The sequence below is a fragment of the Muscardinus avellanarius genome (assembly GCF_963383645.1).
Source record: "Muscardinus avellanarius genome assembly, chromosome: 6".
Classification (NCBI taxonomy): Eukaryota; Metazoa; Chordata; class Mammalia; order Rodentia; family Gliridae; genus Muscardinus; species Muscardinus avellanarius.
Genome location: NC_137791.1, coordinates 104,530,777 through 104,556,983, shown reverse-complemented (window position 1 = coordinate 104,556,983; position 26,207 = coordinate 104,530,777). Strand labels below are relative to the sequence as shown.

Genomic DNA, 26,207 nt, shown 5'->3' with positions numbered 1-26,207 from the left:
TTAATCATCAGTCATGTCTGCCACTCTGCTAGTTCAAAGTAAATTTGTACCTGCTAGACAAATATTCACTTTGAGAAGGGTATTTGCTTTATTTTCAAGCTTTCCTTGCCCTTGTCTTTTCCCTTCCCAATTAAGTCAATCTTTTCTTTTCTCCCTCTTTTTCTCTATATGTATACATATATATGCACATATGTATGGCATATGTATGAAATATACATGTATGTGTATATTTGAAAGCATTTGCTTTTAGCCAATTTATAATCTACAAAATTTATCAGCCAAATCCATATGTATAAAGAAGGTAAAGTACATAAAGGATAATCGTTAGATTCATTAATAGGAAAACTTAGGGAAGATGAGAAAAAATCTTTCGCTTAGCAAAACCTGTTGTTTTTAAATATCTCCACAAGATTGTAGGAAGCAAGCATGGATGAAGAAATTTAAAGCAATGGAAAATACCTGGGGTTTGGGGGGTTTTTTGGTTTTTTGTTTGTTTGTTTAGTTGATTGGTTGGCTAGGTTTTTTTTTTTTTTTCTGTACTATCCCCTAAGAAGATGCTAGGTTCTCCCTTATAATGGATTTTTTATAATGATACCAGGGATTGAACCCAGGGACATTTTACCTCCAAGCTATACCCCCCAGACCCATTTTTAAAAATGTTTACTTGGAAAAAGGGTCTCACTAAGTTGCTGGAAGCCTCACTGCCTTTAAATCTGAGATCCTCCTGTCTCAACCTTCCAAGTACTGGAATTACAACTGTGTGCCACCACATCCAGTTTATTTTTTAAATTTTGAAACAGGGTATTACTAGGTTGTTGAGGTTCTCAACAAGTTACTGAGTCTGATCTCAAACCTGCAATCCTGTCTCAGCCTTGCAAATAATGGCATTTTACCTGCAGGTTTATCCAAATGTGTCAAGCTAAAGGGAGAAAGTAAATTTGGCAAGCTGTGGGTTTGGAAGTTTGAGGCGTTTGTTTACTCTGCTATTTCCTAACAAAAATATTTTTGTTATTCAACTAGTCCCGATTTAGACCTGACTTTCTCTGCCTTTATAGATGACATCACCACAGCAATTTGGACTATTAACAGAAAGGAGCTGGTTCAAAAAGATAATCAAAGATAATCTAAAGTAATACTTGGATTTCTTTTCTTCCTTCCAGGACAATATTATCTTATTTTTGAGAGGTTGTAAAGAGCTGGGCCTTAAAGAATCTCAACTCTTTGACCCGAGTGACCTTCAGGATACATCCAGCAGAGCAGCTGTCAAGTAAGAGATGCACGATTTACATTTAAGGGAAACTGCCATATGGTTTGATGTGCAGTTCTGTGACGATGCTGTAAGTTCTAAGAGGAAGATGGCTGGGTAATGCCTACGAAAATGAAAATTTGAAAATAGGAACCAAGCTTTCAAAACCACACACATCGGCTTTCCTTCCATGTGTATCTTTCATTCTGACCAACAGCATTTTTTCAATACAATAATCATGCATGCGGAGTGATCATTTTGAAGAAGGGGCAAATATTAAGTAAAGCTTAGCAGAGAGGCAAGGGAGAAATGTGCATATATACTCTGTGTGTCTCACACAGAAACCTTTTATTGGTTCTAATTGGGCATTTGAATAGGCTCTTGGAAGACTACAAACTAGGTAAACAGATCTGAACTCTGCTTATTATGCAGGGCAGGCATTACATTATGGAAATTCTCGCCTTCTTCTACATTTGTAACTGTTTTCCCGTATGTGTTAGTAATCAAGCTCTTTGGAGATGGGTCAGGGGCTTTGGGGCTGTTATTGGCTATTTCCTCAGTCAGCCATGTCCGGGGCCAGAAAATTCTTGGAGCAGAATATAAGAGAAGAGGCAACATAGTGAAACACTCTCTCTAAAGAAATAGCTTGTGACCAGCGGAAAGAAAGACATGTCCTAATGAGATGGCAGAGGTGACTCTCTAGCTCTGAAGCTCTTCAGACCCCGTCGGTTTCACATAAAACATTATCCACCTTTGTCAAACAACACTTGGCTTGGGTATGCATGCTTTAATCATGAGCTACAATTGCATGGACAGGATTTGCGGATTGAAAACTTTGGAGGCCATTTGTCATGGAAGAACAGAAAAGGGGGGGAGAAGCCAATATTCAGGTCCGTTAGCTTTGTTTTGTTTGTTGCTCTTGATTTTTAAGAAAATAACAATAACAATGATGGAAAAATGGAGGGAAACAGAAACTATGTAATCAAACAAAATTGGGGGATTTATATTGGATTTTATGATTCATGACTGGGAATAAGAGAGAGTTGACCACAATTGGTTTTCTAAAATAACTTGTCCACATGCCAGTCTAATATTTCTCATGGAAAAATTTTAGTTAAGTGGAAAAAAATAACAACGAGCATGGGATATTTGAACATAGAAACCACTGGAACATTCGACTTGGTCATCACACGCTCCATTTATTACTGTACCTAAACCTGGCCTCTATCAATCATTGTTCGTTTTAGGAAATTGTTTTAAGTTCTGCCTCATCTCACGTTTATAGTTTACCTGGGTGACAAATGATCAGAAACCATGGGAGCTGCAGCCTCATCTGTAGGTAATGATTAGTGACCGGCGTGGCCTACAGAGGGAAGGAAAGCGCTCTCTGACGCTGTCCGCAGCTACTCTCATTTTTTTTTTTTGAACCCCTTTAAGCAGTAGTTCACTTTAGAAATTCCTAACTCACATCACCTTTATTGCTTATTTACAAAAAGCTGGGCAAGAGGGAATCAGGAGCAGGCCCTCAGCGCGCAGCTGCTTCTCGTCAGTAGCCCTGTGTCCTCACCTGTGGGAGAATTAGACAGAATGTTCCCTCAGGTGTGGTTCCAAGTAAAGCTGGCTTAGTGCAGACCTGGTTGTCCGGGCAACCAGCTTCTGAGGACAGAGACATGAATTCAGAGGTAGGGGGGAAGCCGAGGAAATGGGAACACATCAGTTAGGCCGGTGACATATGGATGGTCATTTCTTCTTAATTACAACACTCTCTTCCGCTCTTCCTGTTCTAACAGTACTAGGGATGAAACCCAGGGTCATTCTACCTCAGAGCTACACCCCCAGCCCTATTTTTTTATTCTTTATTTTGAAACAGGGTCTCAATGGGTTTCAAAGGGCCTCACTAAGTAACTGAGGCTGACCGCAAACCACGATCCTCCTGTCTCAGCCTCCTGAATGCTGGGATTACAAGGGTGCGCCACCACGCCCGGCTTTCTTTTTTCCTCTGTCTCCTCTGTCTCCCCTTCCCTTCTTTGTGCTGGATTCCCTCTCCTCTCTCTCACTTTTGGTGTCTCTTGTCCTCATCTTCTTCCCTACTTTCTCTTTTTCCTTTTTCCTACAACATTGTTTTTTATTTTATTTATTTATTTATTTATTTTTAGAGTGTGATACTAAGGATGAAACCCAGGGCCCTTCTACCTCTGGACTATACACCCAGATATATCTTATATTTTATTTAAAAACAGGGTCTCACTAAGTTTCTGAGAGCCTCAGTAAACTGCTGAGGCTGGCTTCGAACCTGCGATCCTCCAGTCTCAGCCTCCCAAGTACTGGATTACAAGCGTGCGCTAACACCCCTGGCCACGTTGTTGTTTTCTTTATGCAATTCCTTTCCATCATCTTCTCCTATAATTCTGGCACTTTGTGTTCATTCACTCAGCACATAGATACTGAGCAGCCTCCTGTACTGGGATTCTTTCTGACACTAGAGAAATGGAAAGAACAAGATCACCAGTGTCCCCGGCTCACGTGGAATTGATGCTCCGGTGTCGAGAAGCAGATGAAGTAAACAAAGAAGATCATTGCAGGGAGTGAACGTGCAGAGAAGAAAATACAGTAGAGAGATGTGAAAAGTAGTGGCCCATCCAGAGGTGGCCAAAGGTGGCCTTTCAGCTGTGGGCCGGGCCAGGCCAAGACAGGATCGGGAAGCAGGAGCCAGCCATGGGAAGAGCTGCCGAGCACTCAGGGCAGGGAAGAGCGAGGTGGAAGGCTGAGGGAGAGGGACAGGTGGGAGCTTCGGGAAAAAGGCAGAAACCAGTGAGGTTGAAGGCTCCTGGTTCCAAGAGAGTGTCAGGGAGGGGACAGCCCACAGGCATGGATGATGTGGAACTTGGAATCCTGATGCAGAAAATTATTTTACTCTCTTGAAAACTGTAATGAATTTTATATTAAAATTCATTTGAGGGAGGAGTGGAGAATAGAAGGAGCTACCTGCTTCCTTGCTTCATTGTTTTGTAATGCTGGTTTCATTTGGCACCGTAGGGAGCCAGTTTTTCACCCATGTAGATTTTATTTATTTATTTATTTATTTTATTGAAAGTTAATGTTATACATTTAATCTGTATTTGGTGCCCTCTCCCCCTCCCCTCGTTTCCCTTCCCCCCTCCCAATACTTAATACCCAGGCTAACCTTGCTGTATTCGTACTTTTACACCTATTTGGAAATAGCCGCTCATCAATCAAGTTCAGCCTCCTTCCTCTCTTAGTTTTCCATTCAAACTTTGCTGAGATTTCCCTTCCATTATCTGGAGTCCCTCTGGTATCCCCTATGCTCAATCGTTTGGGCATATTAGAGGAAACATATGTCCCTTCTCTTTCTGTGTTTGGCCGATCTCACTTAACATAATGCTTTCCAGCCCTTTCCATCTTCTTAGGAATGACGTGAATTTGTTCTTCTTTATAGCTGAATAGAATTCCAATGTGTGTATTTCCGATAACTTTGTAAACCATTCATCTGTTGATGGGGGCCTAGGTTGTTTCCAAATTTTGGCTATTACAAATTGTGCTGCTATGAACATAGGTATGCATGTGTTGCTGTAGTTCTCTCTTTTCAACCCCTTTGGAAAAATACCCAGGAGTGGTAAAGCTGGATCATATGCTGGATCTATTCCCAGTTTTCTAAGGAATCTCCACACAGATCTTCATAGTAGCTGAACTAGTTTGCACTCCCACCAACAATGTAAAAGAGTTCCTCTTTCTCCATATCTTTGCCAGCATTTATTATTGTTTGATTTCTTTATGCTTGCCAATCTGACTGGGGTTAGATGGAATCTCAGTGTAGTTTTGATTTGCATCTTCCTGATGGCTAATGATGAAGGACATCTTTTCATGAATCTATTGGCCATTTGTATCTCTTCTTTTGTAAATTGTCTATTCAATTTGATTTCCCATTTCTTGATTGGGTTGTTTGTTTTGCTAGTGCAGATTCTTTTGAGCTCTTTGTATATTCTGGATATTAGCCCCCTATCAGAGTGGTGACTGGTAAAGATCTTTTCCCATTCTGTAGGCTTCCTCTTTAGGTTCTTAATGGTTTCCTTTGACGAGAAGAAGCTTTTTAGTTTGATGCTATCCCACTTGTTGATTCTTGCTTTGATTTCCTGAGCTTTGGAGATTTTGTTGAGAAAGTTACTGCCTGTGCCTATATGTTTTAGTGATGAGCCTATGTTCTCCTCTAATAACTTCACAGTCTCTGGTCTGATTTCTAAGTCTTTGATCCAGCTCGAGTTGATTCCTGTGCATGGTGAGATATAGGGGTTTAGTTCCATCTTTCTACAAATGGATAGCCAGTTCTCCCAGCACCATTTGTTGAAAAGGCTGTCTTTTCTCCAGCGTATGAGTTTGGCCCCTTTGTCAAAGATTAATTGACTCTGGGTGTGTGAATTTGTTTCTGTATCTTCTATTCTGTTCCACTAGTCAGTGTACCTGTTTTTGTGCCAGTACCATGCTGTTTTTACTACTTTTGATCTATAGTATAGTTTGAAGTCTGGGATTGTGATGCCTCCTGCGTGATTCTTGTTGCTGAGAATTGCTTTGGCTATTCTGGGTCTTTTCTTTTTCCATATAAAGTTCATGATTGCTTTTTCTAGGTCTGTGAAGAATGTAGTTGGTATTTTAATGGGAATTGCATTGAATCTATAAATCATTTTTGGCAGAATGGTCATTTTGATGATATTTATTCTTGCATATCCATGAGCACGGGAGGTCTTTCCATCTTCCAAGGTCTTTTTCAATTTCTTTCTTTAATGTTTTATAGTTTTTGTTGTAGAGGTCTTTTAATCTTGGGTTAGGTTTATTCCTAGGTATTTTATTGGTTTTGAGGTTATAGTAAATGGAATTGATTGTTTTATTTCTTTCATTGTGGATTCATTGTTGGTATAAAGAAAAGCCTCTGATTTCTTTAGGTTGATTTTGTATCCTGCAACTTTGCTGAATTTGTTAATTATCTCCAGAAGTCTTTTGGTTGAGTTCTTAGGGTCTTCTAGGTAAAGGATCATGTCATCTGCAAATAAGGATAATTTTAATTCCTCTCTTCCTATTTGAATTCCTTTGATTTCCTTCTCTTGTCTTACTGCTGTGGCAAGAGTCTCAAGGACTATATTGAAGAGGAGTGGTGATAGTGGACATCCTTGTCTTGTTCCTGATTTTAGGGGAAATTCTTGCAGTTTTTCCCCATTCAGTATATTGTTGGCTTTGGGTTTGTATATTTCCTTAATGATGTTGAGGTATGTTCCTTTTATTCCAATTTTCTGTAGTGTTTTTAACATGAATGGGTGTTGGATTTTGTCGAATGTTTTTTCAGCATCTATTGCTATGATGATGTAGTTTTTATTCGTGATTCTATTTCTGTGGTGGATGACATGTATTGATTTACATATGTTGAACCAACCTTGTTTTTCCAGGATGAAACCAACTTGGTCATGGTGTATTATTCCCTTGATATGGTTTTGAATGCGTATGGCTAGTATTTTGTTTAGAATTTTTGCATCTATGTTCATTAAAGATATTGGTCTCTAGTTTTCCTTTCTTGAGGTATCTTTATTTGGTTTGGGGATTAATGTGATACTGGCCTCGTAGAAGGAATTTGGGAGAGTTCCTTCTCTTTCAATTTCCTGGAATAAGTTATGAAGTATTGGTATTAGTTTTTTACTGAAGGCTTTGTAGAATTCAGCTGGAAACCCATCTGGGCCTGGGCTTTTCTTTGATGGAAGAATTTTTATTGCCATTTCTATTTCATTGTTTGCTATTGGTTGGTTTAGGTTTGCTATGTCCTCTTGGTTCAGTTTAGGTAGGTTACCTGTGTTTAGGAATCTATCGATTTCTTCCATGTTTTCTTGTCTATTGGAGTATAAATTTTTAAAGTAGTTTCTGATAATTCTTTGAATTTCTTCACTATCTGTGGTGATGTCTCCTTTTTCATTTCTGATTTTAGTAATTTGCACTGATTCTCTTTTTCTTTTGGTTAGGTTGGCCAGGGGTTTATCAATTCTATTAACCTTTTAAAAGAACCAGCTTTTTATTTTGTTGATTCTTTGAATTGTTTTTTTTTTGTTGTTGTTGTTTTTGTTCTCTATTTCATTTATTTCTGCTCAAATTTTAATAATTTCCTGTCTTCTGCTGGCTTTGGGGTTGGACTGTTGCAATCTTTCTAGGTCCTTGAGTTGTGCCAATAGGGTCTGAACTTGGTGATTCTGAGTCCTTCTTATGTGGGCACTCAATGCAATGAACTTTCCTCTTAATACTGCCTTCATAGTGTCCCAGAGATTTTGGTAAGTTGTGTCTCTGTTTTCATTTATTTCCAAAAATTTCTTTATTTCTTCCCTAATTTCTGCTCTTACCCATTCATCATTCAATAGTGTATCATTCAGTCTCCACATATTTGCATAGTTTCTTTTGAGTTTCCTGTTGTTGATTTCTACTTTAATTGCATTATGGTCTGAAAAGATGCAAGGAATTATATTACATCTTTTGAATTTGCTGGTGCTTTCTTTGTGCACCAGGATGTGATCTATTTTGGAGAAGGTTCCATGGGCTGATGAGAAGAATGTGTATTCTGTAGTTTCTGGATGAAATGTTCTGTATATGTCTATTAGGTCCATTTGGTTTATAGTTTTCTTTAGTTCTAAAGAGTCCTTACTCAACTTTTGCCTTGAAGATCGATCCAGTGGTGTGAGAGGCGTATTGAAGTCTCCCAGAATTATTGTATTTGGGTCTGTTTGCGATCTGATGTCCTGAAGGGTTTGTTTTACAAACGTGGTTGCATTCACATTTGGAGCATAAACGTTTACTATCATTACATCATCTTGGTGTATTGTTCCTTTTAATAAAAGGAAATGCCCTGATTTGTCTCTTCTGATGTGTCTTAGTTTAAAGTCTGTTTTGTTGGATATCAGGATTGCTACCCCTGCCCTTTTTTGTTTTCCAGTAGCATGGTATATCTTTTTCCATCCTTTCACTTTCAGTCTGTGGGTATCTTTGGCTGTTAGGTGAGTTTCTTGCAAACAGCATATATTTGGGTTATGTTTTTTGATCCACATTGCCAGTCTATGTCTTTTGATTGGTGAGTTAAGTCCTCTGACGTTAAGAGTTATTATTGAAATATGATTTTTGTTTTCTGTCATTTTGTGTTCTGTCATCTGTTTGGTAGCTTTTTCTTTCTTCCTTACTTAGAAGCCCCTCTGACCACTTTCCTCTCTTCTCTGGTTCTGAAGTCTGCTTCTTTTTTCTTTTTTTATGGTTTATTTCTTTATTTTCTCTAGTGTTGGCTTTGAATTCATAAATTTTTTGAGATTTTGTTTATCTTGAAACATTTTTATTTCGCCATCGACTTTGAATAGTAATTTTGCTGGATAGAGCAGCTTCGGTTGGAAGTTATTTTCTTCCAAGGTCTGGATCACGTCATACCAGTCTCTCCTGGCATTCATGACCTGGATTGTATAGTCTGGGGTGATTCTTATTATTTTGCCTCTGTATGTCACCCGACCTTTTGTTCTCACTGCTTTTAAGATCTTTTCCTTGGCCTCTATGTTAGTCATTATGACTATTATGTTGCGTGGGGAGGTTCTTCTTTGATCTTGTCTTAATGGTGTTCTGTATGTCTCTTGAACATGAAGATCTATCTCTCGTTCCATGTTTGGGAAATTCTCCGAAATTATTTCTGTGAAGAGATTACGGATGCCCCTGGTTTGTACCTCTATCCCTTCTTCAATGACTTTTATTCATAAGTTAGGACAACATTTCATGTTGTCCCAAATTTGCTGTATGTTTAGGTTTTGTTGCTGTAATGACTTCTGCATACCATTGACTGTGTTTTCGGTGTTGGATGAACTGTCTTCTAACAGTGATATTCTACTTTCCATTTCATCTAATCTTCCAGAATTTCTTTCTATTGCTGACTTCATTTCATTTATTGACTCTTTCATTTCATTCCAAGCCTCTTTCTGATTCTTTTTTATTATTTCTAACTCACCTTTCATCTCCTCTAAACTTGTTTTAAATCCTTTCATCATATTGTAGATCAAGATTCGGAACTCCCTTCTTGCATTTCTTGTAGGTCAATATTCGTGATTTCTGTCATTTCTCCATTATTCCTAGTTATTATTCCTAGTTATTATTCCTAGGATAGAAAAATAGTAAAAAAAAAAAAAAAGAGAGAGAGAGAGAGAGACAGAGAGAGAGAGGGAGGGAGGGAGAGAGGGAGGGAGGGAGGGAGGGAGGGAGAGAGAGAGAGAGAGAGAGGTAACAGTCCTACTATGTTGCCAATATATGGTGAATCTTGTATTTGCTTGGAGTGGCCCCTTGTGGCCCCGTGCAGGTATCGCGCCTTAAGCACTCTTCTTTGGTCCCAGAGTTGAATTGGCCCACTTTGCGCACACTGGCACTCACATATATCGTACTCACTGTGTGCTCGCCGGGTCCGTGGCTCCTCTGAATTCACGCTGGCAGCCCAATCTATGGCTCTGAAGCTCTGGCAGCTCTCCCGTATCCTGCTGACTTTTCGCTCCCACGGTGAGCAGGTCCACTTCCTGGTCCCTGCGGATCTCCGGGCATGTCTGCGGGGCCGCCTTTGTTGGGTGAACAGAGCCGCTCAGGAGCTGCAGATAGCTAGCAACTTCAGGTATTGGAACTCTCTGGTCACTTTCAGACTTTAGAGCTTCTCTGGGAATGTTAAAGACCCAAAAGTCCCATTTGGGCCAGCAGCCCTGAGGCCACTGCGCCTGCACCTGCACTCCGCTGGCCTCCGATTCTTCGGCTCACTATCTGCTTTCTTTGTGTGTTGTGTTGAATCTTGCAGTTCAGTTGCTGGATTTTTTCTGCCGTACTCCCCAAGTCTGTTTTGGATCGTACGTTTCATTTTTTCTTTATTAAGACACTTCTGTCTCAGTAGTTGAACTTAATTTGCTTCAGCTAGTGAGGAACACAGCCTCTCTCCGTCGCCATCTTGGCTTTTTCACCCATGTAGATTTTAAAGCTAAGGTAGATCAACATAAAAACTACATGGTTCTCTGTCCCCACCCCCCTCGAGAGCTGAGCAGGACAAGAGCAGAAATGGGACGCATCCCGTTGCTCTCAGTTAGTAGTGTCAGCGACTGGGCTATGGGGGCCATCCCTCACACACAGAGTGGGTGATTTGCAAGCACGTCCGCCGCTCTCACTCTAAGCTACACTGTGATGTGAGAGTACAGTGTCCCAATAAAAGTTTATTCTGTTGAAAAAATGCTAAGTGTAGCTTTCAGTGTAGGTAATTTTTCCTACCTTTTTTGAGAAGTAAGTTGAGTAGAACATAGAGAGGGTGATAGGAGGGAAACCCTGCAAATGATTACTGCATGGGTAGTTTAGTGAACTCTACTTGTACTGGGGGCCAGACAACTTTGGTGGGAAGTGAAAGCAGGATCCAGAAAGGCATGCGGCAGCAAGAACGCTCCGGGGAATCAATTCAAGTGAATAAGAATGCAAAAGGGCTGTGAGTTGTTCTTGAGACTGTCTTTCTAAAAATTTGGAAGTACTTTCTTTTTTTTTTTCTAAATAAAGTATAAAATAGGTCTGGGAGTATTGCCCGGAGGTAGAAAAGCCCTTGGATTTTACCCCCAGTACCACCAAACAAAACAAAACAAAACTGGAAACATGAATGCATTTTCTTAATCAAATCCAAATTGGATCAATACTTTTTATCCCTGATGTCAGCATCTCTGTAGTATACATTGTTTCCTAGTTCTTTAAATCTCAGTTGATTCATTATTGCTACCTACTCATTAATATGCCAGTATAGGCTATAATGAAGTAAGTTATCAGGGTCTAAATACTCTCAGGAACTCTTGACTGGTCTGCATGATAGAATTTCTACATCTCCCCCACCTTCAATGAAGTTACTATGGCTGGAAAGAAATATACTATTTGTTTTTCCGAATATTTATGTATTGTTGATGAAACTTAAATGGGGAACTATTCTATACTTCACTGTATGAATATTTAAAGGATACTATCAAGGTGCTTTTTTGTTTAGAGTTTGAGAGTGAACATTTATGTATACTTCAGAACGCATGTACATATATGTGAACATTGCATGCACATTTTCCTATTTATGGCTATTTCTCAATGCTAATTTATGTCCAGTGCAGAAAGAAAAAAACAGGTGTATGAATAGTGTTCCTTCTTATACACATATTTTCAGGTCTATTTAAGAAAGTAAGGCCTCAGACCTATGTTAAAAATGCTTGCATGAAGATTCTGAAAGTGCAGATTCCATTCAGGGCAGAACCTTCAAGAGTTAAGCTTTGAAAAACCCAAAATATAAATAGTCCCTGTTCTAAACAGAATTCTTCATTTTCCAGATGTTACAAAATATTCATCATTTCATGCTGCATGGTGGAATTTCAATCCCATTTTGTCCTTCTACATTCTGTTTGCTAAACAATTTTTTCAGTGCCTGACATCACCAATCATAGGCCTTTAAAAAAAAACAGTGCATTCTTATTTTGTTGTATATATTAGCCATGAGTATATTCTTGGACGTGTATAAAGAAAAAGCATAGTGAAGAAACTGCTATTCTGATTATGTTTTCTTTTCCTTTTTCTTGACCTAGGAGCCTTGATTATAGTAGGAAGCTGAAAAATGTAAGTATTAACTTTTCTTTCCAAACGTGTATCCTTCTAACTTGGATAGTTCAAAATTTAGCCAAGTTCAATGCCTCTCTTATGCCTTGCAGGAAGGATTCCTTCTTAGAAAAAGTATGTGTATCTTTGGTAGAATAATTAAGGACTGTGATAGAACTTTAAAATAGTAGATTGGGCGGAGTCTCTTTAATTAGGTAAGGGTTCAATCCAGAATGGAATAAATGAAAGCTGTGTTCTTTTTGTGATTTGGTTTTCTAAAACACACAATAATCAGACTCAACCCTAGCATTAGCCATTTTCCAATTTTATACTCAGAAGGGATTTTTTAAATCAAGCAGTTGGGCAAGTGTCTTAGGAAAAGATTAGCATGATGTGAATAGCGTTGACTGCTGTGGGCCTGAACTTTTGTATTTTTGTTTTTCTATTAAGCATTCGAGTGGTTATTAGTACCTACCAAAATCGCTTTTTGTAATTAGACTTTCAAAAGGCAAGTGTATTAGTGCTTTTAATTCTAAATTTAGATTGAGGAATGTAAAGAGGTACATTCTGCATGTAAAACAGAAAACTTGGCTGTGACCTTTTTTTCCCCCCAGATTTCCCAGGTGCTATTATATCTGATCAACATTCTCATTCTTAGCCTTCTTTTTCTTCCTCTAGACAACTAGAAGCATATGCCATTTTTCATCATACAATTTTAAACAAATCAGAAAACCTATCATCTAAAGCTCAATAGAGTCCATCTTTTACTTTCTTATTTTACCTTTTGGGACAGCCTCATATTCTGCACACAGTAGTTATTTTATGGTCCTAGTTAATGCCCTGACATTTGGGATCCTCTTCTCTAGAAATTTATTTGTAAGCATTCAGTTAATAAAAGACCTCTGGAAGTTTCAAAGGATTCATGATGAAAAAAATTTCCCACAGAGGTAGAAAGAAAACTGAATCACTTCCTAGTATTAATGTACATAACCAGATTTTGGGCCTGTGGCCAGCTGGAACCAGGTACCTATAGCATGTTGTCCAGAGCCTTTTCTGGCCTGTTAAGTGGAAGGAGGTACAATAAGTGCTTCCAGCCTGGTTGAAAGCAGTAAGGCATAATGTGAAGATGAAATAATAGTTTGAACTTTTACGTGGACTCCGGGTCCCTACAATCCATCCCTCAAGAGCCCATCCCTAGCCGACCCCTGCTGGTTTTATGGGAAAGTCAGTGGAAAGACCATTTGCTTTTGTGAACAGATTCTTTGGAAAGAAAAAATGAAATCAATTTAGGACTGTAGCTTCAGTTGTTTAAGTAGTAGTAACCGTGTCAAGGCTAAAAATTCCCCACCCCAGATTAATAGGAGTCTGACTGGACTGCTGAGTGAGGCATCTCTTGGCCACATTCTTCAGAATATTGCTCTCTGCTGGCGTTAGATGCCTCGTGTGGCCTGTGCTGGCGAGCACTCCTTAATTAACCTTCTCACTCCTTTGGGATTTTTGTCATTGGTCTTGACAGAACCTCTGTGTCCTCAAGTAGAAATTGTGGGCCCTTGGAAGCACCTCTCTTAAAAGAGATTGAAGCCAGGTATGAGTGGCACATGCCTGTAATTCTGGTACTTGGAAGGCTGAGGCAGAACCACGGGTTCAAGAGCAGCTTCAGATTCTTAGACCCTATTTCCCAAAAAAAAAAAAAAAAAGGAGATGGGGTGCTAGGAGTATAGCTTAGAGGTTCAACCCCCAGAATCTTTTCCAAAAATTAATAGTCTCTTTTATTGCTTGTCTGGATAAGGACTCCAAAGTGTTTCTGGCACCTAATTTTGAAACCTTCACAACATGAAAATAACCGTGGACGATTTATTTTTTTTCTTCCTACTATCTTAAGGATCACATTTTTACAACCTAACTTTCCCTAAAACGAAGTCTTGCTTACTAAATCGTGTTTGGGTTGACCGAGACAGCATTGGGTTCTTGTTAAAATGATTTTACATTTAATGGGTACCGCATGCCTGGTGGTTTTTGTAAATCGGTGCTGCACATTTTCTCCTTCCCGCTTTCTTCCTAGTAGAGCATTATTGATTCCTTGGTTAAGCATCACTCCGGAGGGCAAATTCTCCTGCTCACGTGCAAACTGTTTTGCTGTACAGGTATTAGTTACCATTTACTGGCTGGGAAAAGCCGCAAACAACTGTACGTCCTATAGCGGAACTACACTGAACCTGAAGGAGTTTGAAGGCTTGTTGGCTCAGATGAGAAAGGTAGGTTGGCTTTTCTTTTCTCTCTCCCATGATGTTTAGACAAGGTGGGAAAACATCATGTGTCTTGGTTGTTAAGATCATCACAGTTTCGTGTGGCAGAATCATGCAGGCCAGAGATGTCGTGCACTTGAGAAAATGGCCATTTGTCCTGCCAAGGACATATTTGCCTCATGCATCTCTCACTACCAGAACTTTTAGACCGTTTGGAGAATGGACGTTCTCCATGGATCCAACTTTAATTTTTAAAGAGCAAGTTCAATCTGTCAGGCCAGGGCTTTGTATGCCAAGGAGCTCAGGGCCTTTTTTCTTGGGGGAACAATGCTCGCATTAAACAATGCTGCATTATACAGAATGAACACTTGCTCTGCACTTTCATCTGAAAGGGCATTTTGCCGGCCATCAGGGCCCTGCTGTGCCTGAGTCCTGCAGCCAAGTTCACGCCTCGGCACCAGCCCTGGCAAGCTCGGATAAACAGAAGTGTTCCCTTCTCATAAGTGTATTTTATACCCATTGCATTTGAATGACCTGGAAATTCAGAAAGCGTCTTTATTTTTTAAGTTTTGTAATATACTCTTACTAGTGCATTGTAATTGTACATCATGCTGAGGTTCAAAGGGAGAGAATGCACATGGCACTCGGAGTGTTTCCCTCTGGATCCTCGCCCTGTCCCTTCCTCTTCCCTGCACACGTTATTGAAATCGGTACTGATACTTTTATATACGTCCATAACATTATTTTATTTTATTTTTTGGTGCATTGTAATTATACATCATAATGAGATATACAGTAATAGGAATATACGTATGTATAACACTTAAAGCATCACACCCTGCACCCTTCCTTTCCCTGTACATACCTTTGAGATTGGCATTGGTAATTTGATATACATACATAGCATTATTTCAACTATTATTTAAAGCTTGATTTGTTCATTCAATGGAATATTTTGATTGAATTTTATTAAACACCGAATCTGTTTATTAGATAATGAGAAGTATTAACTGAAGGTACAGCTCAAAGAAATGATGGGATGCTTTGTGCATGCCTGCCTGAGGGCTCCTTTTTAAGGTTTAGTGATTGTGTGTGTGTGTGTGTGTGTGTGTGTGTGTGTAATCATGTTGTCCAGAGCCTTTTCTGGCCTATAAAGTGGAAGGAGGTACAATAAGTGCTTCCCAGCCTGACTGAAAGCAGTAAGGCATAATGTGAAGATGAAATGATAGTCTGAGCTTTTACGTGGACTCCGGGTCCCTACAATCCAGCCCTCAAGAGCCCATCCCTAGCCAACTCCTGCTGGTTTTATGGGAAAGTCAGTGGAAAGAACATTTGCTTTTGTGAATAGATTCTTTGGAAAGAAAAAATGAAATCAATTTAGGACTGTAGCTTCAGACTATTGAAGAGTCATAGACATTTTTAAGCCTCCAAAGTTGATTAAGTAGTAGTAACCGTGTCAAGGCTAAAAATTCCCCACCCAAGATTAATAGGAGTCTGACTGGACAAGAGACTTATATATATTTTTTCCAAAGTGTGAGTACACTGTTACGCAGGACAGACCCTCCCACCCAGCCTTGGTGAGGCCCGTCTGTAACCCCCATCCATGTATTTTGGAGGAGGCCGTATTAGAGCATAAATAATTGAGGCCTTGCTTGCTCTTATATCTCGAACATGCACAATAAACTAACTAAAAAGACCTCATCAAAGCCAGATGCAATGGTGCATACATACCTGTAAATCCCAGAAGTTGGGAGGCTGAGACAGGAGGATTGCAGGTTCAAGGCCAACCTCGGCAATTTAATGAGATTCTGTTTCAAAATTTAAAAAATCAAATAGGGCAGAGATAGAATGGGCTGTGTTCCATCCTCAGTACCCACCCCCTACAAAAAGAAAGAGAGTGAGAGAGAGACCTCATCCCTCATCAACAGTCAGTGCTTTGCAACTCTACTTTTAATACTGAAAGCAAAAATTTGTTCCAACTTTCACACAATTGACTCTCCTAACAATCTTCATATTTGGCTGGAGCCAGTCTGGCTCACGTATTTATAAATGAACAAAGCTTTCAAATTGGTCACGACACTGAGAACCAAAGTTCCTTAAGCTAAATTCTTGTAAAAATAAAATAAACACACCCACACAACCAACAACACATTGTTACCCCTAACTTTCACTGGTTCTTTCCATTTTACATCTAACTCTATTCTTAGCAAAACTATAAGGGTAAGTTCCAGCCTAAAATGGGGAAGTCTAAATGTTTGTTCTTGTACTAAATTTGACCTTAGGTAATGATGGATGGGTCATCTCCTTCAGTTTCTTTAAAGTTCTAAATCACAGTCCTGCTGGACTCCGTTAGTGTCCAGTGCTGGCTCCTGCAGTCTCTAAGCAGCTCTGTTTCTTTCAACTCTCCTACATTCCTTTTCTGCTGAGACATTTACTTCAGCTGCCTTGAAGGGACCTGATGTTAATGGCTGTTGCCCTCCACCACCACCCTTTTTTTCTTTTCTTTTTTGGTACTGGAGATCGAACCCAGGGGCATTTTGCCTCTGAGCTACATCCCCAGCCATATTTATTTATTTGTTTATTTACTCACTTGTTTTTGAAACAGGGTCTTGCTAAATGGCTTAGGCTGTCCTCAAACCCGTGATCCTCCTGTCTCAGCCTCCCAAGTACTGGCAGTACAGGCATGTATCATCATGCCCAGCTGTCACCTTTGTGGGGGGGGGATACTGGGGTTCCTGGAAAGCCTTCTACCTCTGGGCTACACTCCCAGACCTATTTTATATGTTTTATTTGGAAACAGGGTCTCTTAAGCCAGTGAGCCTGGCTTCGAACCTGCGCGATTCTCCTGTCTCCGCCTCCCAAGCGCAAGGATTACAAGTGTGCGCCACCACGCCCGTCTGGCTGTCACCTTTTTTAATGAAGGTAGACAACGCCACTGAACATGACGCAGTAGTGACTACTGAGGACGAAGCCTGACTATGCACTCACGTGGCCGGTCTCTGGTGCCTGCCAGAGTGGAGAATAAAGGATCTGGCCTTCACTGGGCCACTCAAGTGCCTGGAAATACTAGTTTTATCTCTAGTCTATGTTATTTCATCTTACCAGTTAGGATCAGGTTCAGCTGGAAAACGCAAAAGACTAGCCAGGCATGGTAGTGCACTCAAGCAATCTCAGTACTTGGAAAGCCAAGACAGTCAAGTCACAGGTTCAAGAACAGTCTTAGCAGTGTAGGGAGACTCTTTCAACACAAGAAGTAAAAAAAGGTTAGGATTTTAGCTCAGAAGTAGAATGCCCCTGGCTTCAATCCTCAGTATCCCTGACCATGTGCATATACCTATACACACATCCACACACGCACACGCACACATGACTCAAAATAGCAGCTAAAGGAAGATAGAATTGTTATTTCTATAATATAAATGAGGTCTGGCCGTGAGCAGTTCAGGGCTGGTGTGGGGGGTCCCATGTCTGTCCAGTAAGGAATGCCCAGGCTCTTCTTTTTGTACCACTGTCCTCAACCTATGGCTTCTGCCCTGCTGGTCCAGGACGGCTGCTCAGGCTTTAGCTGTGGTGTCCGTATTTAGGTTAGGAGGATACTTTCAGGAGTTAGACACTATACCCCTGCGATGGTTTGAATGTCCCCTCCAAAACTCATGTTTAAATATACTTCCACTGGGTGGAGGGAGCATACCTGTAATCCCAGTATTGAAGGCTGAAACAGGAGCATCAGAGGTTCAAGTCCCAACTTCAGCAACTTAGTGAGACCCTCAATAACTTAGCAAGACCCTACATCAAAGTAAAAAAAATAAAAAGGGCTGGAGGTATAACTCAGAGATAGAGTGCCCCTAGGCTCACTCCCCAGTATGGATGAATGAACAAATGAATGAAAGGAAAAGGAAGAATTATAACTCCACTGTGATGGTGTTGGGAGGTGGGACCTTTAAGAGGTGACTAGGCATCATGGGAGCCCCACCCCTACGGATGCATGATTGCCATTATGCCAGTGGGTCGCTCATCCTGGGTGTGGCTTTGTTACGAGGATGAGCTCCCATCTGTACACATGCTCTCTGGCTATACGATGTCTTCTGCCATGTCAGGAAGGCCCTTACTGGATGCCAACACCTTAATATTGGACTTCTCAGCTTCCAGAACTATAAGAAATAAATTTTTCTTTTTTATTAACTACCCACTCTGTGGTATTCTGTTATAGCAACAGAAAATGGACTAAAACAACCCCCTGCTTGTATCCTATTTACATGAATCGATCACATATCTTTATCTACCTGCAAGGAGAGACTGGGGAAAAGTCGACTTCAGCTAAAAATTGTGGGTATTTTTACTAGAGTAGAAATAGACCACAGGTATCGAGAGACAACTGGAATCTCTTCTGCATATCCAAAGACTGAAGCAAATTTGAAATTAACTTTTTTTGTCTTTCACAAAAGAGACTAGCTAGAAATTTTTTACATTCATTTTTCTTGTGGGAGAAATGTATATAAAGTTAACTATGGGACAACTTGTTAAGTTCTATAATGTACCTAATGTAGATAGGGCCCAAAGCTTAGAGTCTTGGGCACGGTGTCTATAGATTGTTGCTGCTGCTGTATACAAAGACAGTCTCTGCAGGAATGGTTCACTGGCCTTTTGCCAAGCCTGTGTATCAGGGAAGGCCTCCCAAAGGAAGAATTAGACATTTAGGCTGAATATCAGAGAATTTACCACAAGAACACTCAAGTTGAAGGGAATGATTGAGATCCCAGCGGCTTGAACTAGAGACACAGCAGTCCAGGTTCCTCCTCTGTATCTTTCTATCCTTCTTCTTATCTCTCCTTTAATTAATTCTCCCTCCTCTAGGCAGACATGCCCTCAGAACAGGGAATGTGGCCAACAGCCTTTCCAAGACTGCCTGCTTCTAGCTCCTTCCCCAGGAAGGCCAGGGCATGGCCTGGGATGAACAGTTCCCTATTCCCGCCTTGGTCACGGAGACCAGGGGCAAGGGGTGCTGTGATGGGCTGGGCCTGTTTGAGGAGCTGAGGGTATTAACAGAAGAAAGGAAGGGAGAAAGCGAAGGAAATATGATAAGCAAACAAATGCATGACCTCTGCCCCAGCTAGCCCCTGCCATCAGCTTCTACCCTCAGACTGCTTTTTTTTTTCATGATCTTTATCATCCAACTTTGCATTCACCTATATCTTTCTGCTTATTATTTGTCTTTCTTACTAGAACATAAAGCCCATAAGAATAGACTGTTTTGATTTTCATATAAAGTTGAGTCTTTAGGACCAGAACAGTGCCCAGCACATAGAAGATGCTGTCAGTGCTTGTAGAATCAATCGCTTCTACATCCAGAGTGTGGTGGGTGAAGAATAGGGTATCAATTGTGTTGGAAACAGAGACCCCATCTGATGCTTAGAGTAGGGCTTAGCTAACTTATAAATCACAGAGGGAGCAGAAAATGCCGAGTGGTAAAACAGAGGCAGCGGCATCTGGAGTTTCTCATATACCATAAACTCAAGCACCGGTCCTGGCTGGTTCTTATTATCTCCCATGAAGAGGTAGAAGAGGAGCCCAGGGAAATGATCTACAAAGTTCCTGGAAGCCAGTCATTCTCACCCTTCCCATCAACACACTTTTACTAAAGCAGCTAGCAATTAGCACAGCGGGTTGATTTCAGTCTTATCCCTTTCCCCGGAGTCCTCTGTGTTGAAGTCCTCTGTGTGGGCTGCAAGAGAAAAGCACAGGCAACGGATGCCATCAAAGGAGAAGTAAGACCGTGCCAACTTTTGAGTTGGTGTAGGTATTCTGCCTTCCCCCAGACACTTTAGGTGACCCCCAAAAAATACAGGGTGGTGACTCAAGGAAGCCATTGAAATTGTGTGCCCAGAAGATGTCCATACGTTTCTTTCTGGATGAAGAGTCTGCCTCTTGCTTCACCCCACACTTCCTGGGGGACCTGCTTGGCCAAGGATGGGCACAGTGGCCCGGTTTTCACCGTCAAACTGGCCATGCCATTCAGCTCCCGGCCCTTGTATGTGATCCTGGGCTTTGTTCTTGGCTTTCTCCGCAGTCATGGACATGGTGGCTTTCCTGTTTTTCTTTTTCATAACAAGTTGTGAGAAAGCCTCCAGAGCTCCAAGAAACTCACTGACTTTCCCTTTCGTCCTCTCCCTTTTTCCGCGGTTTGTAGGGTGGGGACGCTTTTCGATCTTGGGGGAAGCCTTTGTGGCATTATTTTCTCTGAGATTCAGTTGGGTAATGCTGCACCAAGCAGCTCGTAGGCATGCCACTTCCAGATGTGACCAGTGGCTCAGGTCCCTGGGTGTCTGCCCTCCTGGACAGAAACCTGGGCTGAAGGCAACCAAGCATGCGACATAAATGGAGAAGGAGAGAGAAGAGTATCGGCGTGTACATGCAATCGTGTCCGTAAGTCAGTTTACAAGCGTGCATACCTGGTAAATAACTAGCAGTCATTATAACCACAGCTGATACTTTTAGAGTTCTTATTCTGCATGATGCATTTTTATGCATCATGCATTTTTATGAATGCTTTTCATGTACTAACACAGTGACCCTGTAAGACAGATGTTATTACTGTCCTTCCCTTTACAGATGAGGTCCAGTGAGGCTAAATAATTTGCATAAGGTCATACGGCTGGCAAGGGATGAAGTCTGTATGTAAATCCCATCAGTTCAGTTTCCAAGATATGCTTTTGAGTTTTTAGTTTTTGTCTTTTGTTTTGTTGTTGTTTTGTTTATTTTGTTTGGTTTGGTTTGGTTAGGTAGTACTGGAGATTGAACCCAGGATACCCTACTACTGGGCTACCAACACATTTTATATTTTTATTTTGAAACAGGATCTTTCTAACTGACCACAGGCTGGCCTCGAAACTGTGGTCCTCCTGTCTCAGCCTCCCAAGTGCTGGGATCATAGGTGTGTACCACCATGTCGGTCTCTGAGACAAGCTCTTAACATTACCCTACGCTGCCTCCCTTGGGCAGTATTTACAGTTCAGCAACCGAGTCCTGAAGAGCATCTAGCCAAGGGGCATAATGCAGGTTAGCATCATCTATGGTGTACAGAGGCGAAAGTCTCCTGTGGGGTTGAGAGAGAAGCTCCTGATGGTGGACTGCATCAAAGATGACTGAATATGGAAATATTTTATCCAATTCTATTAGTAACTTTTAACTCTGTTTACATTGTCTTTGGATATACAATATTTTTTTTATTTTTTAGGGAGTTTATATATTCTTCTGTTGCCTGTGCCATTGAAATCATATCCAAGAAATCACTGCCAATTTCAATGTTGTGAGGTTTTATGACCCAGATTTTCTCCTAAAAGTTTATAGTCTTAAGATTTATATTTAGGTCTTTTATCTATTTTGAGTTAATACTTGTATATGGGATTAGGTAAAGATCCAATTTTATTCTTTTCCATTTAATTATTATTTTTCAACAATATTTAGTTAAAAGATTATTATTTCCACCACCAAATGTTCGTGGAAACCTTGTCAAAAATAACTTGACAATATAGGGAAGAATTTAGCTCTAGGCTTGTATTTAACTCCAATGGTCTATATATCTGCCTTTAGAACAGTACTACACTGTTTCAATTATTGTAGCTTTATATGGTTTGAAATCAGAAAATATATATCTGCTAGCTTTGTTCTTTTTCAAGATCGTTTTGGGTATCTAGAATTCATATTCCATATTAGGATAGATTTTTTTCTGAAAAATAAATATATAAATATATGATAGTTTCACCTAAAAAAACAGAAAAAAATATGCTCTAGTAAGAAAGAAAGCAAAAAGAAATATTGAAATGCTATCTTTAAATCATCAAACGCTTGGTATCAGACAAATGAAACTGTTATGTGAGATTATCATTTTTAATTTTGGATAAATTGCTATAATACTAGATGTCAACCACTAAGCCAAGCATGGGAAGGAGGGATGGGGAGAGAATGGGGTGGGGATCGGGTGGGGGCTGACTGGGCGATGTGTGCATGTATGTCTACAAAAGTTTGTATCCCACTATGATGTATGAATACAGTGCACCAATAAAATAAAATTAAAAAAAAAAGATGACTGAATAGTGTTAGGTTTTCCACTTGCAGAGAGAGTCCTCTTTGGATTCTCGGCTTTGCCTCTCATTGTGTGACCTCAGTCAAGTTACTTATCTTCTCTGATTCTTATCTTTCTTTTCTATTAAATAGGGATAACTTGGCGTACAAAAAAAATCCCAGATGGCCTCAGACACATAGCAAATGCTCAGTAATAGTGGCCTTCCATTTTTTAGCTAAATTGGCTTATTCTTGGTCAATAAATAATTCAAAATAATGACTTGCATTTTCAAAGAAATTAAATTCAAACCCATATCTAGTTCAGATCAATCCTTTTCAGTGAGTCACGAGTACTTCCTTTTCTAGCTATTTGCGCCTGGCTTTTGTTCCAAGTCTGAGTTAACTTTTGACCTACAAGTAAACTACCTTAATTTCCATAACTGGAATTTCTGCCTCATTCCAAAGGGGGTCACCCCAGCAGTCCGCACCCACCCAGGCCATTGGACAACTTGTTCTCAGGGGCGTTAATCAGGGCCCCTGCAGGAAGCCACAGGGCTCCCCTCTCAGCCCTGCCCCTCACCTCGCTCGCTCCCTTCTCCAGATGCAGAACGTGTGTCTTGTGAATTGCAGCTACTCCATCCCCCTCGTTGCTTCTGGCTGGGGAATGTGTCAGAGGATCCAGATATAATTGTGAGGATCCGACAGCAAAGGCACTTCCTGCAGAGGCAGGGGCTCCCATGAGCCTCTTAGACAGGCTGGACCCACTTCCCAAACCGCTAACACGGAGAATATTTATTTATTTTTCCTTTCTCCTGGGAACGCAGAGGGGACCTTTCTGAGCATCCCAGGAAACCACAATGTGACATTCTGCTGTTTCCAGATAAGAACACGTCTGCCTGCCAGTGTTCTCCAACGTCCTGATTTTAAGCGATGGGCTGGGGGATATTAAACCGAGGTTTATCTTTGAGTGACTGGAGTTATTTTTGTTTTCGTCAGCCTGGACTATTGTAATGAATGCTAGGACACTGGCGGGAACAAGGCTTTTATTATAATCCAAGGGTGAGGATGGCTTTGACTGACCTTTCTTCTGCTGGAGTTTCAGTGTTTTAGTATGTGCCGCTTGTGCTTGGAAAGAATTTATAATCACAGGCCGTCAAAGACAGCCATTGTTCCCCATGCGCTGAACATGTGGGTCAGCTACAAGTGCTTTCAGCTCCCCCAGCGCCAAGAGCTGGCCGAGAGCGAGAGCATGCCTGGATTCCTCTGAAGCATCAGGAAAAGCATTTTGCCAATTTTTCATTGCCTTTTTTTTTTTTTTTTTTTTTTTTTTGCCTCAGTAAGACAGCTTCCTTTCAAAGCAAGAATTTCCCTCCAAGGTAGCAGGAGATGGAAGTATGCTGCTCAGGGATCTTACAGAGCTAATTCTGCTGCTACTGAGACAAATAATGCCTGCATTAGCTAGATAGTATAAACAGGAGCAGGGGCGCGATTCCAGGACCGACATGCAGTGATGGATCCCGAAAAACAGGTCAAGGTTAAGGTTTGGGCTTTTCACTGTTGTTTTCTTGATCGTGGCATTCTTGTGAATCTAAACTGTAATCTTTTATTCCTTTCTTTTGCTCTTCTTTAGTTTTTTAATTATGGGGTATGAATTACTTGGGGAGTTCTGTTTGTTTGCAGTGTTTCACATGATTTTCTGACTGGGAAAATGCAGCAGAGACAGGTTGAGGAGTGGAGGGGCAACGTGGAGGGAGATGCTGATCACTCCCGTAACTGGTTGTCCCACACGCTCCAATACTGTTTCAATATGTGGGATTTTTCAGGGATCGCTGGAGATCGAGTGTCCTGATATTGGAGGCTCTAAGTCCATGGCGGTCATGTCTGTAATTCTTTTATTTCTGGATAGGAAACTGATGACATTGAGAGTCCTAAGCGCAGTATCCGAGACAGCGGCTACATCGACTGCTGGGATTCCGAGCGCAGCGACTCCCTCTCCCCTCCTCGCCACGGCAGAGATGACTCCTTCGACAGCCTGGACTCTTTCGGCTCCCGCTCCCGGCAGACGCCTTCCCCAGATGTAGTGCTCAGGGGCAGCAGTGATGGTAGGTTGCCGTCTTCCTGAGCCGCACATCCCGGAATTAATCACTAACAAGGGTTGTACCATCACCGCAGAGAGACGGGTGAGCAGTGGAGACAGGCAGGCATGATTCTGTTTTCACCTTGGTAGAACCTGGTAATTCTGTAATCTGGTAGGGAAAAAAAGCATTGAATGTTGTGTTTCATGGTTCTTAGAATTCGGGTTGGCTTTGTCAGCAGTTTATTTGAACATAGCCTCAGAGAGTGTATCTTCTGTTGGAAAATGGGTTACGTCATTCTTCCTTTGGCCCCAGTGAATCAAAACGCTGGGCAGACCATTAGCTCATAAAGTGTGCTAAAGTTTACGTACTCTGGGTATGAGGAGGGGAAATGTCTGAGCAAGACCCACACTGTCCCAGTAAAAACAGATTAACTGCCAGCAAACTGGAAACGCACTGTGAGCACCTACGAAAGTTCTGGAACTTGGGATTGCACGACTTTAATTGGAACCTTTTTGGCAGCCCATTTGGTGCTTATGACATGTGCTCAGTTGGCTAGCATGCTACAGGTGGCTGTTAGCGGATAGCACACGGCCCAGGCTGCCTGTTCCTCCTGAGGCTGGACCTGCTTAAATGCCATGGATTTTATATCACCTGTATGCAGTGATCATTTTTCTTTTAAAAATGTATAGTCATATAACCTGATATTAAAGCATTGCCTACTTTTTAGAAGTTACTGCCTTAGTTATCTTGCACCTTCGTGCTTTTCGGAATGGAAGGTGCTTGGTTCTGCATATATAAATTTGCAAAAAGATATACCAAGGCTGGTGGGGAATTTTTTTTTTTGTTTCCACTTGTTGTATATATTTTTATTGGCACATTGTAATTATTCATCATAGGGAGATTCAAAGTGATAACGATTGATAGTGATACCTTTGTAGATGGACTTAGCATTATTTGAAGCATCCCCTTCATCAGTTCCCTTTCTCCATCCCTTCCCATCATTCTACTAGTCTCCCTCTTCATTTATCTAAAGTCTCTTTTGTTTCCCGTTTTTCTCTCAAGCTTCCATATATGATAGAAAATATATGACCCTCGACTTCCTAAGGCTGGCTGACCTCACTTAACATAATATTCTCTAGTTCCATCCATATGCCTGCAAGTGACATAATTTTGTTCTTTATGACTGAGTAAAAATTCATTGTGTATATGCACCACATTTTCTTTGTGTTTCCATTTTTTATGAATTACTTGATTGGTGACAAGATTTCTAGACTTGCACTTATTCTCTGAGATTAAAATGATCTTTTGTAGCTGAAAGATCAGGTATAAAATTTTGTTACTAAAACACTTAAGTATTTAACGCACCCAGTTCTGAGTTGATTTGTTGGTACACGGTGTGTCTCATTATATCCTCAGTATAGATCTTAAAGATTCACAGTATCTTTTTTTTTTTTAATGGTACTAGGGATGGAACCCAGGAGCTTTCTACCTCTGGGCTACACTCCTAGACCTATTTTATATTTTATTTGGAAACAAATAAAAAGATTAACAGTATCTTTTTTTTTTTTTTTAATGGTACTAGGGATGGAACCCAGGAGCTTTCTACCTCTGGGCTACACTCCTAGACCTATTTTATATTTTATTGGAAACTAAGTTGCCGAGAGCTTCACTAAGTAGCTGAGGCTGGCTTCGAACCTGTGTGGTCCTCCTGTCTCAGCCTCCCAAGCGCAGGGATTACAAGTGTGCGCCACCACGCCCGGCTAAGATTCACAGTATCTTACTCAGTCTTCCCACAGAACTACGAGACCCTGCTTCTTAGCCTTATTTTACAGATGAACCTTCCAAAGGTTAAGGAATTAAATGCTTTTTAAAAATCATTGCATTTTTAATGCTTTTTAAAATTATTTATTCCCCCCCCCATTTTTGGTCATT

The 26,207-nt window shown here is 40.8% G+C and overlaps 1 protein-coding gene across 1 annotated transcript in view; it reads left to right on the top strand.

Moving 5' to 3' along the window:
- The window catches only part of LIMCH1 (LIM and calponin homology domains 1), a gene marked incomplete at both ends in the record, with an annotated part of 360,621 nt that overhangs the window by 247,869 nt on the left and 86,545 nt on the right, over positions 1 to 26,207 (top strand). Inside the window, 4 exons of the mRNA XM_080697252.1 lie at positions 1,161 to 1,267; positions 11,881 to 11,911; positions 14,035 to 14,145; positions 24,104 to 24,299. Coding sequence (XP_080553378.1) covers positions 1,161 to 1,267; positions 11,881 to 11,911; positions 14,035 to 14,145; positions 24,104 to 24,299 — 445 coding nt within the window. The remainder of the gene's footprint in view (positions 1 to 1,160; positions 1,268 to 11,880; positions 11,912 to 14,034; positions 14,146 to 24,103; positions 24,300 to 26,207) is intronic.